At 39.1% G+C, this 13,181-nt stretch overlaps 1 protein-coding gene across 2 annotated transcripts in view; it reads left to right on the top strand.

Annotated features, from left to right (window-relative positions):
• Positions 1-13,181, top strand: part of LOC117261435 (F-BAR and double SH3 domains protein 1-like) — a 35,282-nt gene that overhangs the window by 15,075 nt on the left and 7,026 nt on the right. For both annotated transcript variants that reach the window (XM_033633836.2, XM_033633835.2), the window contains exons 8-15: positions 592-720; positions 2,027-2,149; positions 2,986-3,081; positions 4,211-4,327; positions 4,547-4,651; positions 8,343-8,498; positions 10,482-10,610; positions 12,331-12,414. In XM_033633836.2, coding sequence (XP_033489727.1) covers positions 592-720; positions 2,027-2,149; positions 2,986-3,081; positions 4,211-4,327; positions 4,547-4,651; positions 8,343-8,498; positions 10,482-10,610; positions 12,331-12,414 — 939 coding nt within the window. The remainder of the gene's footprint in view (positions 1-591; positions 721-2,026; positions 2,150-2,985; positions 3,082-4,210; positions 4,328-4,546; positions 4,652-8,342; positions 8,499-10,481; positions 10,611-12,330; positions 12,415-13,181) is intronic.

Genomic DNA, 13,181 nt, shown 5'->3' with positions numbered 1-13,181 from the left:
GTCTGCGCATGGGCCCCTGGGCCTGTGCTCATAAAGCCCATTGGGTAATCCGGCCACGGGCGGCACTGGTGTGTTTTCAGCTGAAGTCCAGTTTTTTCAGAAGCCATATTTGTATCACTGACTCTGTATTATTAGTCTGCAAACCGCTCTTTTGTGTGGAGCAGTTTTCACCCTGACAGATGAGAAAAGCGTGAATGATGCCACACAGCTGAAAAGCGCTCTCTCATCTCTGAAACAGTTTGCTATTGGTCAGTGCAGCAAATTTATGTGGATTAATTTGGCCTCCTCAGGCAGATCCTCAGATCATGCTGATTCTATTGGAATGTGAAATCCTGGTGTGTCCAGGTCTTTAAGACAAAACAGTAAGCTAAAAGAGGCACATTGTCAGAACCAGATATGTTCAGTGATGTGGCAGTTTATCATACTACACACTGAGTTTCATCCATTTTTTAATCAAATATCATCGTAAAACAACACTGAGACCTTTAGTTTAACAAAGTACCATAGGCCTTTATTGTTTTCATAGTAAATTTGGAGATGTTTCCTGCAGGTTTTACTTACCACAAAATATAATTTTGTGTGTCCTTGCAGCTCAGTGCCAGGTTGAGAGAGTGTGAAGATCGTTTGACTGAAGTTCGTAATGAGTATCTGCTGGCATTATCAGCAGTCAACGGCCATTACCAACACTACTATACTAATGACTTACCACAAATTATGGAGGTAAAACACCTGCGCACACGCACACACACACACACAAACACACACACACACACACACACATACAACCTGCCACATGCAAAAAGGAAACCATCTGATATGACACTATAACCACATCATTTCCTGATGCTTGCAGGCTGCTGGTCTGAGTCTGCTCTGCACAGTGTATGAAACACATCCTACTCTACCTTTATTCACTCAAACTGTACATTTGTGTTGCAAAAATCTAATTGGTGGCTTCATCTTTTCCTTCTTGATGTAAAGTTTGCAAACAAAAAAAAGATCTCACCCTATCCTCATATACTGTCGCCCATTAACTAGGGCTACATCCACATGCTACGTTTACGCCTACATCAAACTACCCCTGAAAAGGAGACCTTTCAAAATGCTGCTGACCTTGTTTTAGTTTGAAAGCTCCAAGGCTGCATTTTAGTATGAATGAGCGGAAACTGAGACATTTGATAACGATAACACACACACACTCGCGTTCGCTTCCCTATCGTGTCTTATCAGTTACAACGTGATAAGCCAAAACATTACAACTTGGTCCACATACCTTTTGTGAATTCCTCTTTCTTGTGTGGGTACTCCTTTGCCATGGCTTCCTCTGGCAATGATACTCCCAGTAGCCCCTGATGTGTGCTGTATTTGCTATGCAATGACTCCAAATCTGTCTTCCGCTGGCCTGATCACCTCATACTCATGTGTCACTTGACAGGCCCACCCTGTCATCAGTCCAAGCAAAGATATCTTGTTCATCAACTTACCACAAATGAACTGAGAACACAGAAGACCTGGGGACAGGCAGTATAATTTTAGCATCAGAACATCAGTTGTTTTTTGCATTTCTGTGGGTATGAGGAAGTGGTGGATGTATTAAAAAGAACCCTATACCAAATTTTAAAATGGAGCCCATTAATTCCAATGAAAGTTGCTCAGTGAGTGTATACGTTTTCCAATTTGTGGCCCCTAGAGATGGTAATCTAGAGTTCTTTTCTAGCTGAGCCGGATAAGACCATGCACATCCAAGACTGCTGGCCAGTTTATTTACTTTTGCTCTCCCTGCTCACACAAAGGCCATACAATAATTTAATGATGCACTTTTTCTAGGCTTTCAAGTTGTTATTAGACCTGTACTGGAATGAACTGTCTGTGTACTGTGCTTGAGAGGAACTTGCAAGTCATAGTGAATTTGTTACTGAAGTCTCACAACAACAACAACAACAACAACAATAGCTGTAGTGTTGAATAATGATAAAACCATTTGAAATAATGCAAACTGACTTCTGCACTCTCTTTCCCTCATCAGCAAATGGACGGTGATGTTTATGATGATTTGAGAAGCCATTTTACTGTGCTGTGTGGGACAGAGATGGATACCTGTCTGACCACACACAAACAGTACGGCACAATATGGGAGTGTGTTGCTAAGGTATGTGTGTGTATGTGCATACAGTGTTTTTGTGTTCTGTATAGTTTATTGTAACCAACAGTTTCAATAACCAAACAGCTGACAGCCATATTGGAGGTTCTCAATTCAAAGGTATTCTGGTTTACGTTTCTCCAAACCTTTTGCTGTCTGAGTTTCACACATGCAAGGTATCCCACAGTGGCTCCAGAGAAACCAGACATAAGACATTTCTCACCTTGTCTCTTGAAAAGATGGAGGTGGGGGCAGAGAGGTTACAGACAGGTTCACAGACAGGGAAAAAAAACAGGAATGCAGAAAGGTGGAAATGAAGACACAAGTTAAACATGGGAGGGAAAAAGGCAAATAAGACCATGGTTGAAAGTAAGAACAGATATGCAAGAAAAGGTGGAAGATACTAGTAGAGAAATGTTTTTTTTAATGTTCAAGAAAAAGCTAAGAATCTTTCTACAACTGAGTTTAAGTTGTACAAGGGAAATTCAACACATACACAAAATGTCTGAACTAATGTAGCTACTGTGTGAACTCTGAGGTAGGCTGTTCCCTTCGAGTGAGTAGAAAGTATTTTAACCCCCTAGGTCTTCATTGCTGTGATGTTACAAGGATGTTACAAATGAAAACGCTGGGATTGCTCAAAGAAATCCACCCACACCTCAACAACTTAGTGCAATTTTGGCTTGAAACTATTCCTGCATTAGCATTCATTAAGGTGCATCAAGGTACAGACCTCTCCTTTATTTATCAGAGCCTATGTTTCCAATCCTTTCTGATAAATTCAAGGGTAGGAGGTATTGTTTTGTTTGCTCCTGGTTAACATTGATTGGTTGCTGTATTGTCAGGTGACCAGAGAGAAAAACGTTCTGCAGTTTCTTCAAGAATCTGTCTCCTTCAGCAAAATTCCTGAATTCACCTTCCAGCCAGCTCCACGTGACAAGGTGTGTTTGCATGTTTGTGTATGTGAGCTTCAGAGGTGTAGAAGTTATACTTTTTGTTTGTCATGTTTCCTGAGTATTATTGGCTTAGTTTGCACACTTCCAGGAGTGTAAGAAAGTGCAGGCAGTGCAGTTGGGGCCCGTGGGGTGGTGGGGCCCAATTGCCACCTGGAAATGCGCTCGTGTTCAAAGAAGAACTCATGTTAGATCAAATATGATGCGATTTTATATGCCCTCACAAAAGCAAACCCATTTTTATCATGGTTTTTCTGTAACTGTAAAATAGTATAAGTCTAGAGGAAATTTATATGCTCATTCTACATAAACTATTAAAAAACCTGATAATTAAACTATAAAAACAATTCAGTTAAACTAATTATTTCCTATTTTCTTTTGTAGTTTTGGTCACATACAGATATGTAATGATGATTGCTGGGTAATGTTGATGTCGTTTAATATCAAGTCTCTGTTTAATCAAGGAATGAGAAATTACTATTTACAGTAGCTAGTTAAGGTGCAAAAGCTCTCAAGACTAGCAGGCTGGACACATCTGCAAATGGATTTAACATAAAAGCATCAGTAAGACACACTGTTGGTAAATACAATATATAGGCCTGTCATATTAGTGCACTGGGGCCCATTGTAACTACCGTTATTGCATATGGCAGACGCTTTGTTTGTTTACCTGTCTTTTCTACAAAATCCAAAATGTTTCCACATGGCTAGATTTATTCTAGAGATGGGAGTAAATATACTCATCGTCGTCTTCTTGGCTGCTTGCCATTATCTGCCAGGTGCTGTTTGACATTGACACAGACATGCTATGAAAAATTCAAAATAAAGGTGTATCTTAAAGATGATGATATTGATCGATGTTTTCACTTTGCATGGATGATACTTGATCATTGATAATTGAATCGATATAATGATTGAGATCAATAAATTGTTACACTCCTAATGTACAGGGATGGACATAAAAACTTTTTGTAGTTTATAGTATAACCCTCATGCAGGTCAGTGTAACAACGCCTGCGACATTAAAAAATGCACATGGTACTGAGGATCTTCACAAAAGGCTGTTGTATTGTTGATGCTGATGTATACACAGCAATGATGTATGTCTTTTGTGCAGGTGTCGACTCTACAGGAGGTTTGTGCTTCAGAAGCAGAAGGCTGTCTGGTTAAAGAGGCCAAGAAATGGGCTACAAAAGCTGCTAAGGACTATAAGATCATCACCCATGGAGAGAGGGTGAATTTTTGATCTCAAAGCTGGAAAGCCAAGATACTCCTCAACTAATGAATGCTTGTAGCAGTATAGCAATCATTTTTTCTTTTATTCAGAGTTTCCTCTTCTTGAGATATTGCTTTCTCCAATAGTTATTTCATTATTATTATCACTGAATTTATGAATTTCCGGCAGGCAATATAAAAGGAATGTATTGTATATCCCTATGTCTCTTTCTGTCAGGCTCTACAGATGTTGGAGAGTCGGTTGAAGCTGCTGTCGGGGGAGACGGGGCTTAGTGTGGAGCAGAAGATAGCAGAGGTGCAGGACAGTGTCAGGAAAGCCAAGGTACTACTTGGTCGTGTTCTTGTTTTTGTTCTTGTTCTTCTTTTTAATCTTGTTGTTGTTCTTCTTCTTCTTCTTTCCAACAAAAAAAACATCAGACGTGAGTTAGCCATTACTCCTCTTCTAAAAGTGATTTTGTCACCATTCTGCTCTCACATTTCATTCAGAGAAGACAGCACTTAAACTCATAAAACACATAAAACAGAAACAGAATATCTCCAAAAAGCAAAATTATAAAATCATTTGTGAGCTTAATTGAACAGCTGATAACGTTTCACAGCTCAATACTGAGGAAAAATTACTTAAATTAGCCAATCATATAAATGTAATGAAGAAAATAAATAGTTTTTGTGCATAATTAACACAGCAACATTTTATCAAATGAACAATACCAATTATCTTTGAGAAAGTGACTTACAGTATCAGTGTAGCAAGTCAAACAAAGAGAGACAGACAGTACAAAAGGACGACTGGGAATATGTATTAAGGATTTGTGGCTCTTCTTCATGCACTAAATGATCAGATAACATTTGTCATTGTTTACTTACAGGTTGCTTTGAGGTTCTGCGCACTATAACAGCTGCCACTAAAAATTGTATGTCAAAGGTCATACAATATGTATTTTCAGGTGTTCTTTCATAGAGGTGGAAAATATACAAGAAGGAAATGGAAAATGATACAAAAATAACTGATGTCTGACCGTAGCACAATGAGAAACTTCCTTTTTCCTCATTTCCTCAAACTGACACCTGTATTCACCCTCTGTCTTAAGCCCCCCTTCAGAAAAAGCCCAGTCTGCTGTGATTGGTCAGCATTTGAAGTTCTTTCGTATCTTGATGTCACTGCACTCATGATCTCAGAATGGTACTTGATGACCTCAGAATGGTACTTGATGACTTCAGAATGGTAATTGATGACCTCAGAATGGAACTTGATGACCTCAGAATGGAACTTGATGACTTAAGAATGGTACTTGATGTCTTCAGAATGGAACTTGATAACCTCAGAATGGTACTTGATGACTTCAGAATGGTACTTGATGACCTCAGAATGGTACTTGATGACTTCAGAATGGTACTTGATGACTTCAGAATGGTACTTGATGACCTCAGAATGGAACTTGATGACCTCAGAATGGTACTTGATGACTTCAGAATGGAACTTGATTACTTCAGAATGGTACTTGATGACTTCAGAATGGAACTTGATGACCTCAGAATGGTACTTGATGACCTTAGAATGGTACTTGATGACCTCAGAATGGAACTTGATGACTTCAGAATGGTACATGATGACCCCAGAATGGTACTTGATGACCTCAGAATGGTACTTGATGGCCTCAGAATGTAACATGATGACTTCAGAATGGTACATGATGACCCCAGAATGGTACTTGATGACTTCAGAATGGTACTTGATGACTTCAGAATGGTAATTGATGACCTCAGAATGGTCCTTGATGACCTCAAAATGGTACTTGATGACTTCAGAATGGTACTTGATGACCTCAGAATGGTACTTGATGACTTCAGAATGGTACTTGATGACCTCAGAATGGAACTTGATGACCTCAGAATGGTACTTGATGACTTCAGAATGGTACTTGATGACCTCAAAATGGTACTTGATGACTTCAGAATGGTACTTGATGACCTTAGAATGGTACTTGATGACCTCAGAATTGAACATGATGACTTCAGAATGGTACATGATGACCTCAGAATGGTACTTGATGACCTCAGAATGGAACATGATGACTTCAGAATGGTACATGATGACCCCAGAATGGTACTTGATGACCTCTGAATGGTACTTGATGACTTCAGAATGGTACTTGATGACCTCAGAATGGTCTTTGATGACCTCAGAATGGTACTTGATGACTTCAGAATGGTACTTGATGACGTCAGAATGGAACATGATGACTTAGAATGATACTTGATGACTTCAGAATGGTACTTGATGACATCAGAATGGAACATGATGACCTAGAATGATACTTGATGACTTCAGAATGGTACTTGATGACTTCAGAATGGTATTTGATGACCTCAGAATGGAACTTGATGACCTCAGAATGGAACTTGATGACCTCAGAATGGAACATGATGACCACAGAATGGTACTTGATTACTTCATAGTGGTACATGATGACCTCACTGTCATAGAGTGCTCCAGGGATGACGTTTTTCTGTAGGCAGATGTAGTCCTAAGTGTTGTCCTAGTCACATCGTCAAAAAGCCTGTGGGATTTTTCCAGTAGTATGGCAAACAAACATTGGCAATACTTACATGTTTTACTCACAACCTAACACCACTTTTATCATTTATGAAGCTTAAATGCAATCAACAAAAGTAAAAAGCTAACATCAGGCTTTAAACAAACTACGTCACCACCGCAACAAGGCTATAAAGCGTTTGATGGAATAACATCCTGGAGTCTCAATTAGCCGCTTGTTAGGAACCACTTTTTGTATGACGTCTTTTATCTTGTAGGACAAAACATGAAACTCTTTTAAGTGTGTTAACCACAGACCTTATTTCAGGCATCTAACAAAAACCCATTGACTTTAAGACAAGGGAACCGTGCGTGGTAAAACGTTAACTCATTTAGGCCTCATTCCTGGGGAAATGACTATAATGGAAAATCGTGGCACTTTCTAATCATCAATCAAAAATTACCTATAAAAGCTTCTAAACATAACCAGATATTTTCCAGCAGAAATATAATCCAAAATCAGGGAGAAATTAACAACATCGGCAACCAAGATTACATGTTTTCCTGACATTAGCATGTAGCCACATGTATGATCGCGGAGTACTTGCAACTGGGGCATGACTGTTAAGAGTATAGAAACACTTTCAACCATGAAAAATGACCAATACATGCTTCTAAACCAACATGTTTCCATATTTCAGCAGGATTATGATCCGACACAAGGAGAAATTAACCAAGATGTTTCTTTTAAATCTGTTTGCAGTTGTTTCATATATACCAGTAAACTACATCATCACATAGAGTTTAGACATCAACTGTCAAAGTTCAAAGCAGAGCAGAGTGTAGATGTTGTTAAGAAGTTGAAGTGCACATTAACATGGTACCCAGGCAGTCAGAAAAAGTACAAGCAGGAATAAAAAAAAACATTGAACCACTCACCATAAACAGAATGTCACTTTCTTTGACTTCTGCAAGGAAATATCCTGAATAAGTGTTCTGAAGTCAATAATTTATGGTGGCTTCCACTTTGTGACAGTCGTGGGGGAGTCGTGACAGCTCCTAATCCATCAGTGCAGTTATTTTTTAGTTTTATTGTTATATTTAACTTCAGTCAAAAGGAACTTCTTTTTTTATGATTTCTTATAGACATTTATGATAATTCAGAGAGAGATCACCCGAAGTGTAAATCACACTGAATTAATGGGACTTAAACCAATGGAATTGGTGGTAAAAACAGAGGCTAAATGTAACCATACTAATTTATTTGGTTTTATTCAGCTGAATAAAAGTTCACATAAAAATTGGATACAAATAGACTGCAGTGATGTTTCCCTAAAGCAGAGAGGGGACAGTTGGAAAAGACCCTCATCACCAAAATGGAGAAAAGTAAAGGGTTCATATACTGTAATGCTGGACCAGGTGCTAAGTTGACATGTCAAAATGTAAGAACAAGTGTCTTGTTTTCTTCCTGTCTCAGCTTAGCAGGGTGAAGGCAGAGGCCCGTCTGGCTCTGTTGTCAGACAGTGTCACAGGAACTGAACTGTGGCTTCACAATGCCATGAACCAGGCAGAGGAGGAGCTGGAGAGAGAGAGGCGCCTCAGTGAACAGAGGAAGTCCACTGAGGACTATTCAGTATGCAAACACACACACACACACACACACACACACACACACACACACAAAACTAACCTCCTTGAGTTTCTTAGTGAAAAGATGGAGAGCCGTTAGGGAGCTCTGGTGCCTCAGTGGTCTGAGGTTGACCTATCAGGGCCTGGGACATTTTTTCACATCCCATACCACCAGTGTGACATGGCTGTAGGGCTGGGCGATATGGAGAAAATCATATAATATATGATAATATCACAGTGTTTTTTACCTTAATATTGATATTGCAGGATTGAATATTGGTGCTTTCATAAAAAAAATACACAATGAGATTTATGATAAATAATCATCAGTAATGTAGATATAGTGACTAAATGGGTAAGGGTGAAAAATAGAATAGCCAGAACAGTCTGATAAGTTCAGGAAATCACATCACTTGTAATGCAGCCTTTAAAACCAGGAAAAGACAATACTTAAAATATTACGATATCCAAAATCTTAGACGAGATCTGGCCTCACAGTGTTAATAAAATAATGATGTATTGCTCAGCCCTACATGTAGTCCAGCAAAAGAAATGGGTAATGGGGGTAACATGGCTAACCTGTTTTTTAGGACACTAATGATGTCTTGTTAGAATTTTTTCATGTTGCAAAGGTCAACTTGTGGCCTATGGGGCTCTTTTGGCGGCCATCTTTAACTGATCTATGAGTGGCAAAAAAATGCAGATTTTTATAACTTCTTAACCAGACAACATACAAAGCCAAATACACCCACATTTTCATATAATAATGACACCAGGAATAATAATAGAAAGTGACATGGTGCGACCACTCTTTATTGTTGGAAAACAGGCAAATAACAAATTTTAGGCTCATAGCAATGTCATTTTTGATATTTGTTTCTCAATTGGTTTTGGTTAGGTTGAGTTTATTGCAGTTTATTCTCTTAAACCAACTGCAAGTGTATTAAATGAATGGCAATCACTCTAACTGGCATAGATGGCAATCTGATAATGTAGTCGAAAGCCAAAGTCATGAAAATGGTGGTTTCATTGTTTAACACCATCATCATCATCATCATCATCATATGGTCACATGGGATCCCATTTTTCCTGCCAGACTAATGGTTGCCCTGCACAGCTGTACATGTATGTTGTACATAACTCCCCTAATTGTACATGGGAGTTTAGATGAGGAGCTCAGCAGGAAAGTGTTCTCCTGCCTGTCGACTTTGATCTTAATTCTCAGGCCAGTAAGAGACATGAAGGCATATATTCAGAGAAATATGTATTATAGTCTGTTAATATTGTGATTTATAGATTTAAAGGAGCACTTAATTGATACACTTGACAATATTCTGTATTTATCTTACTGTCAATAAAAGTATTCAGATTGGTTCCTACTAAAGTTATGACTCTTTAATCATGGTTCACAAATATATAGCTTCATTTTTTAAAGAAAGGCTCAGTGACTTCCTAAAAAAGTTATTAGTAAATGCTATTCAAACAGCAAAAAATAGTGTATTTATTGGAGACTATTTTCATGGGTGAATTAATCCACCTTTGGTGCTCAAGGGAGTATTTGTGACAGCAGGACAGCAGTGGTGGATGAGGTACACAGATATCTTAAGAGAAAATGACTTTGGTAGAAGTTAAGGTTTATTGTTAGAATATTACTTGAGTAAGTATCAAAAGTACATAAGTATTGAAAGTAAATTATGTAGTTATGAAGTTTATTTCTTCTTGACATGTACACTATCTTAAAAATGGAGCCTTCATTACACCTCAGGATAAATGAGGTCTTCTTCACAACTTGAAAGATTTAAAAGAACAAAATCCTGTCCAAAATCAGATTCTAACTTACATTGCCCAGCGAGATGGGCTGTGAGCCCCTAATAAAAGAAAATGAACAAAGCAGGGTAACATTTGGAGGATCAACCGTATTGAGACAAATATGTGAGATACCTTGCCTACTCATGTCACACTGATATGTTTATTGTGTGTTTTTTAGGAGGATGAGTTTGAGCTGACTGACTTTGAGGACTATGATGATGAGAACGGAGACATCTTTGCAGATCCAGTGTCAGCATCTGGAGTGTGTATTTACCCTGCCGCCTGCAGAGTCATCTATAGCTATCAGGTAGACATCACATTAATGAAATGTGTACTCGTACAGGTTAGATTTATTTCATCTGAAAATGTACTACAGCAAACCTTCTCTTATCTTGAGGTGAGGGCTTCACATAGTCCCAACTAGAACTTCCTCCATGCTTGAAAAAGAAAAAACAAAACAAAAAAAAAAACAGCGCAATTCCCAAAAATGTCAACATGAAAACTTGACAACTGTCTCATTGCAGTGGTTATGACAATTTGGAGAAGTAAAGTTAAGTGACAGGACAGAAAATGTTGAGAAACACACACTGAAAAATCAACAAGGTGTAAGAGGAAGGTGTTGAAATCAGCATCTGCAAGCAGTTTTAAAGTCCTGTTTGGTAGTTTGATCTCTCTAAATCAGGGGTCTTCAATGTTTTTTTAGGCCAAGGGCCCCTTAGCTCAAAAAGAGGCAGAGCAGGGAGCTCGTACTACAACCAGTGCATACAGTTGAATTGCACTTGAAATAATTCTCTAAATATTTCCCAGTCTTCTCTTATTTGCTCTTGCCTGCTGCTGACATGTAGCATGGCTAGATGTGTTAGCTCAAAAAGTTACATTCGAGACTGAGAGTCTTCTGTGGCTCATAAGAATACACTTCATTCATTCATCTTCTAACCGCTTCATCCTCTTGAGGGTTGCGGGGGGGGGCTGGAGCCTATCCCAGCTGACATCGGGCGAGAGGCAGGGTACACCCTGGACAGGTCGCCAGACTATCGCAGGGCTGACACATAGAGACAAACAACCATTCACGCTCACATTCACACCTATGGACAATTTAGAGTCACCAATTAACCTAGTCCCCAATCTGCATGTCTTTGGACTGTGGGAGGAAACCGGAGTGCCCGGAGAGAACCCATGCTGACATGGGGAGAACATGCAAACTCCGCACAGAAGGGCTCCCACGCCCGGGATCGAACCAGCAACCCTCTTGCTGTGAGGCGAGAGTGCTAACCACCACACCACCGTGCCATCCCCACTTGGAATAATAATAAAGCTAATAATAATAATAAAGCTAAAGCTAGCTTGGCCAAAATGTTTCAGTGGTACATATATGCTAGCTAACTAGTTCACTTCGCCTTTATGCATAACTGCAGCACAGTGATTTAGCATTAGCTAGCTCACATGACTGCATGAGGATCAATGGGTAACAGTTAGCCTATCATTAATGTTGTGTACTGTAAATGATTATTATCATTTTTAAATAAATAGGCGAATTTATGTTTGCTAATAATATGTTGGATTCATGTTGATGTTTGTATTTTTGAAAACAAACAAAACAAAAAAACAAAACAAAAAAAATACGTTAAAACTTAAATTAAATTATCAAACAATAATTTGGCAGCCTCTCTGCAGTCACTCTGAGGACCCCTAGGGATTGTGGACCCCCTATTGAAAACTCAGGGTCTAAGTAGATATGAAGAGAATGACTATATAAACTATATCTGATGTTGTTAAAAATGTAGAAAGTCATGCTAATCCTACTATGCACAGTTTGTGTTATCAGTGGATCTCACATAAGGTCAAAACTGTGCATAGTAGGATTAGCATGACTTTCTACATTTTTAACAACATCAGATATAGTTTATACAGAGATCAGCAGATCTTACATAAGGCAATGGATAGTGTCATTTCCTGTGTATATTTAGTACTGCAGTTGGATAATGTTTGAAGAATTCATAATGGCAAAAACATGTTTCTTCCCGTAGGCTAGCCAGTCAGATGAGCTGTCAATCATGGAAGGGGAGGAGCTTCAAGTGATTGAAGATGGAGACATGGAGGACTGGCTGAAGGTAAAGTCTGGTTATAATGTAACCATAGTTCTCTGAGTGAAGGGACTATCTCTCCACTTGCTTAGTGTATTCTTATACAACATTTCATATCATATCCTACGAATTAGCACCACACAAATGACGTTACATCCTTTGCATAAAGTTGCTTATTTAATGTAAAGTTACGGAGGTTAGGTTTAGGCAAGTAAAGTTACTGTGGTTAGGTTCAGGAAAAGAAACATGGTGAGGATGTACCTTAAAATGAGTTCACTCAAAGTTCATACGGCTCTGAACACCAGTTTCCAGGGGAAAGTCTTGTGTTTTGTGACCCATCCACGTCCCAACCTGCCTCCACTTGGACCATTTGGGATAGTTTCCATCATCACTCCTCTCAGGGCATTTGTCACGTGATCGCGGCCTGCCAAAATACATGGAATATGCACAAATTACTGGTGCATCATTTGGAATATGGTGCATTACTTTTCACAGGAAAACTTACCAACAGTACATGAGAACAGCCTGCTCTGTTACATGTTCCACATGTACGGGGAATGAAGCCCCTGCTGTCAGGGTATGTGGGTGCTTCGCCATGCCCTACAATTTACCTATAAGAAACCCGTGCTAGTGTGAGATCACTGATTGTTTGTTTGGAAAATGTCTCAGGGCGGCCTGGAAGCCGGAGAGTCTCCTTTCGAAAAGAACCAAGGTAACAGTTTAACCAGACTCTCTATCATATCTCTCTCTCTCTGTTACATGTTCCACTGGCACGTGCTAGCTCTTTAAGACAC

The sequence above is a fragment of the Epinephelus lanceolatus genome, chromosome 7, assembly GCF_041903045.1.
Source record: "Epinephelus lanceolatus isolate andai-2023 chromosome 7, ASM4190304v1, whole genome shotgun sequence".
NCBI classification, from domain to species: Eukaryota; Metazoa; Chordata; class Actinopteri; order Perciformes; family Serranidae; genus Epinephelus; species Epinephelus lanceolatus.
This window is presented reverse-complemented; position numbering and strand designations above follow the sequence as displayed.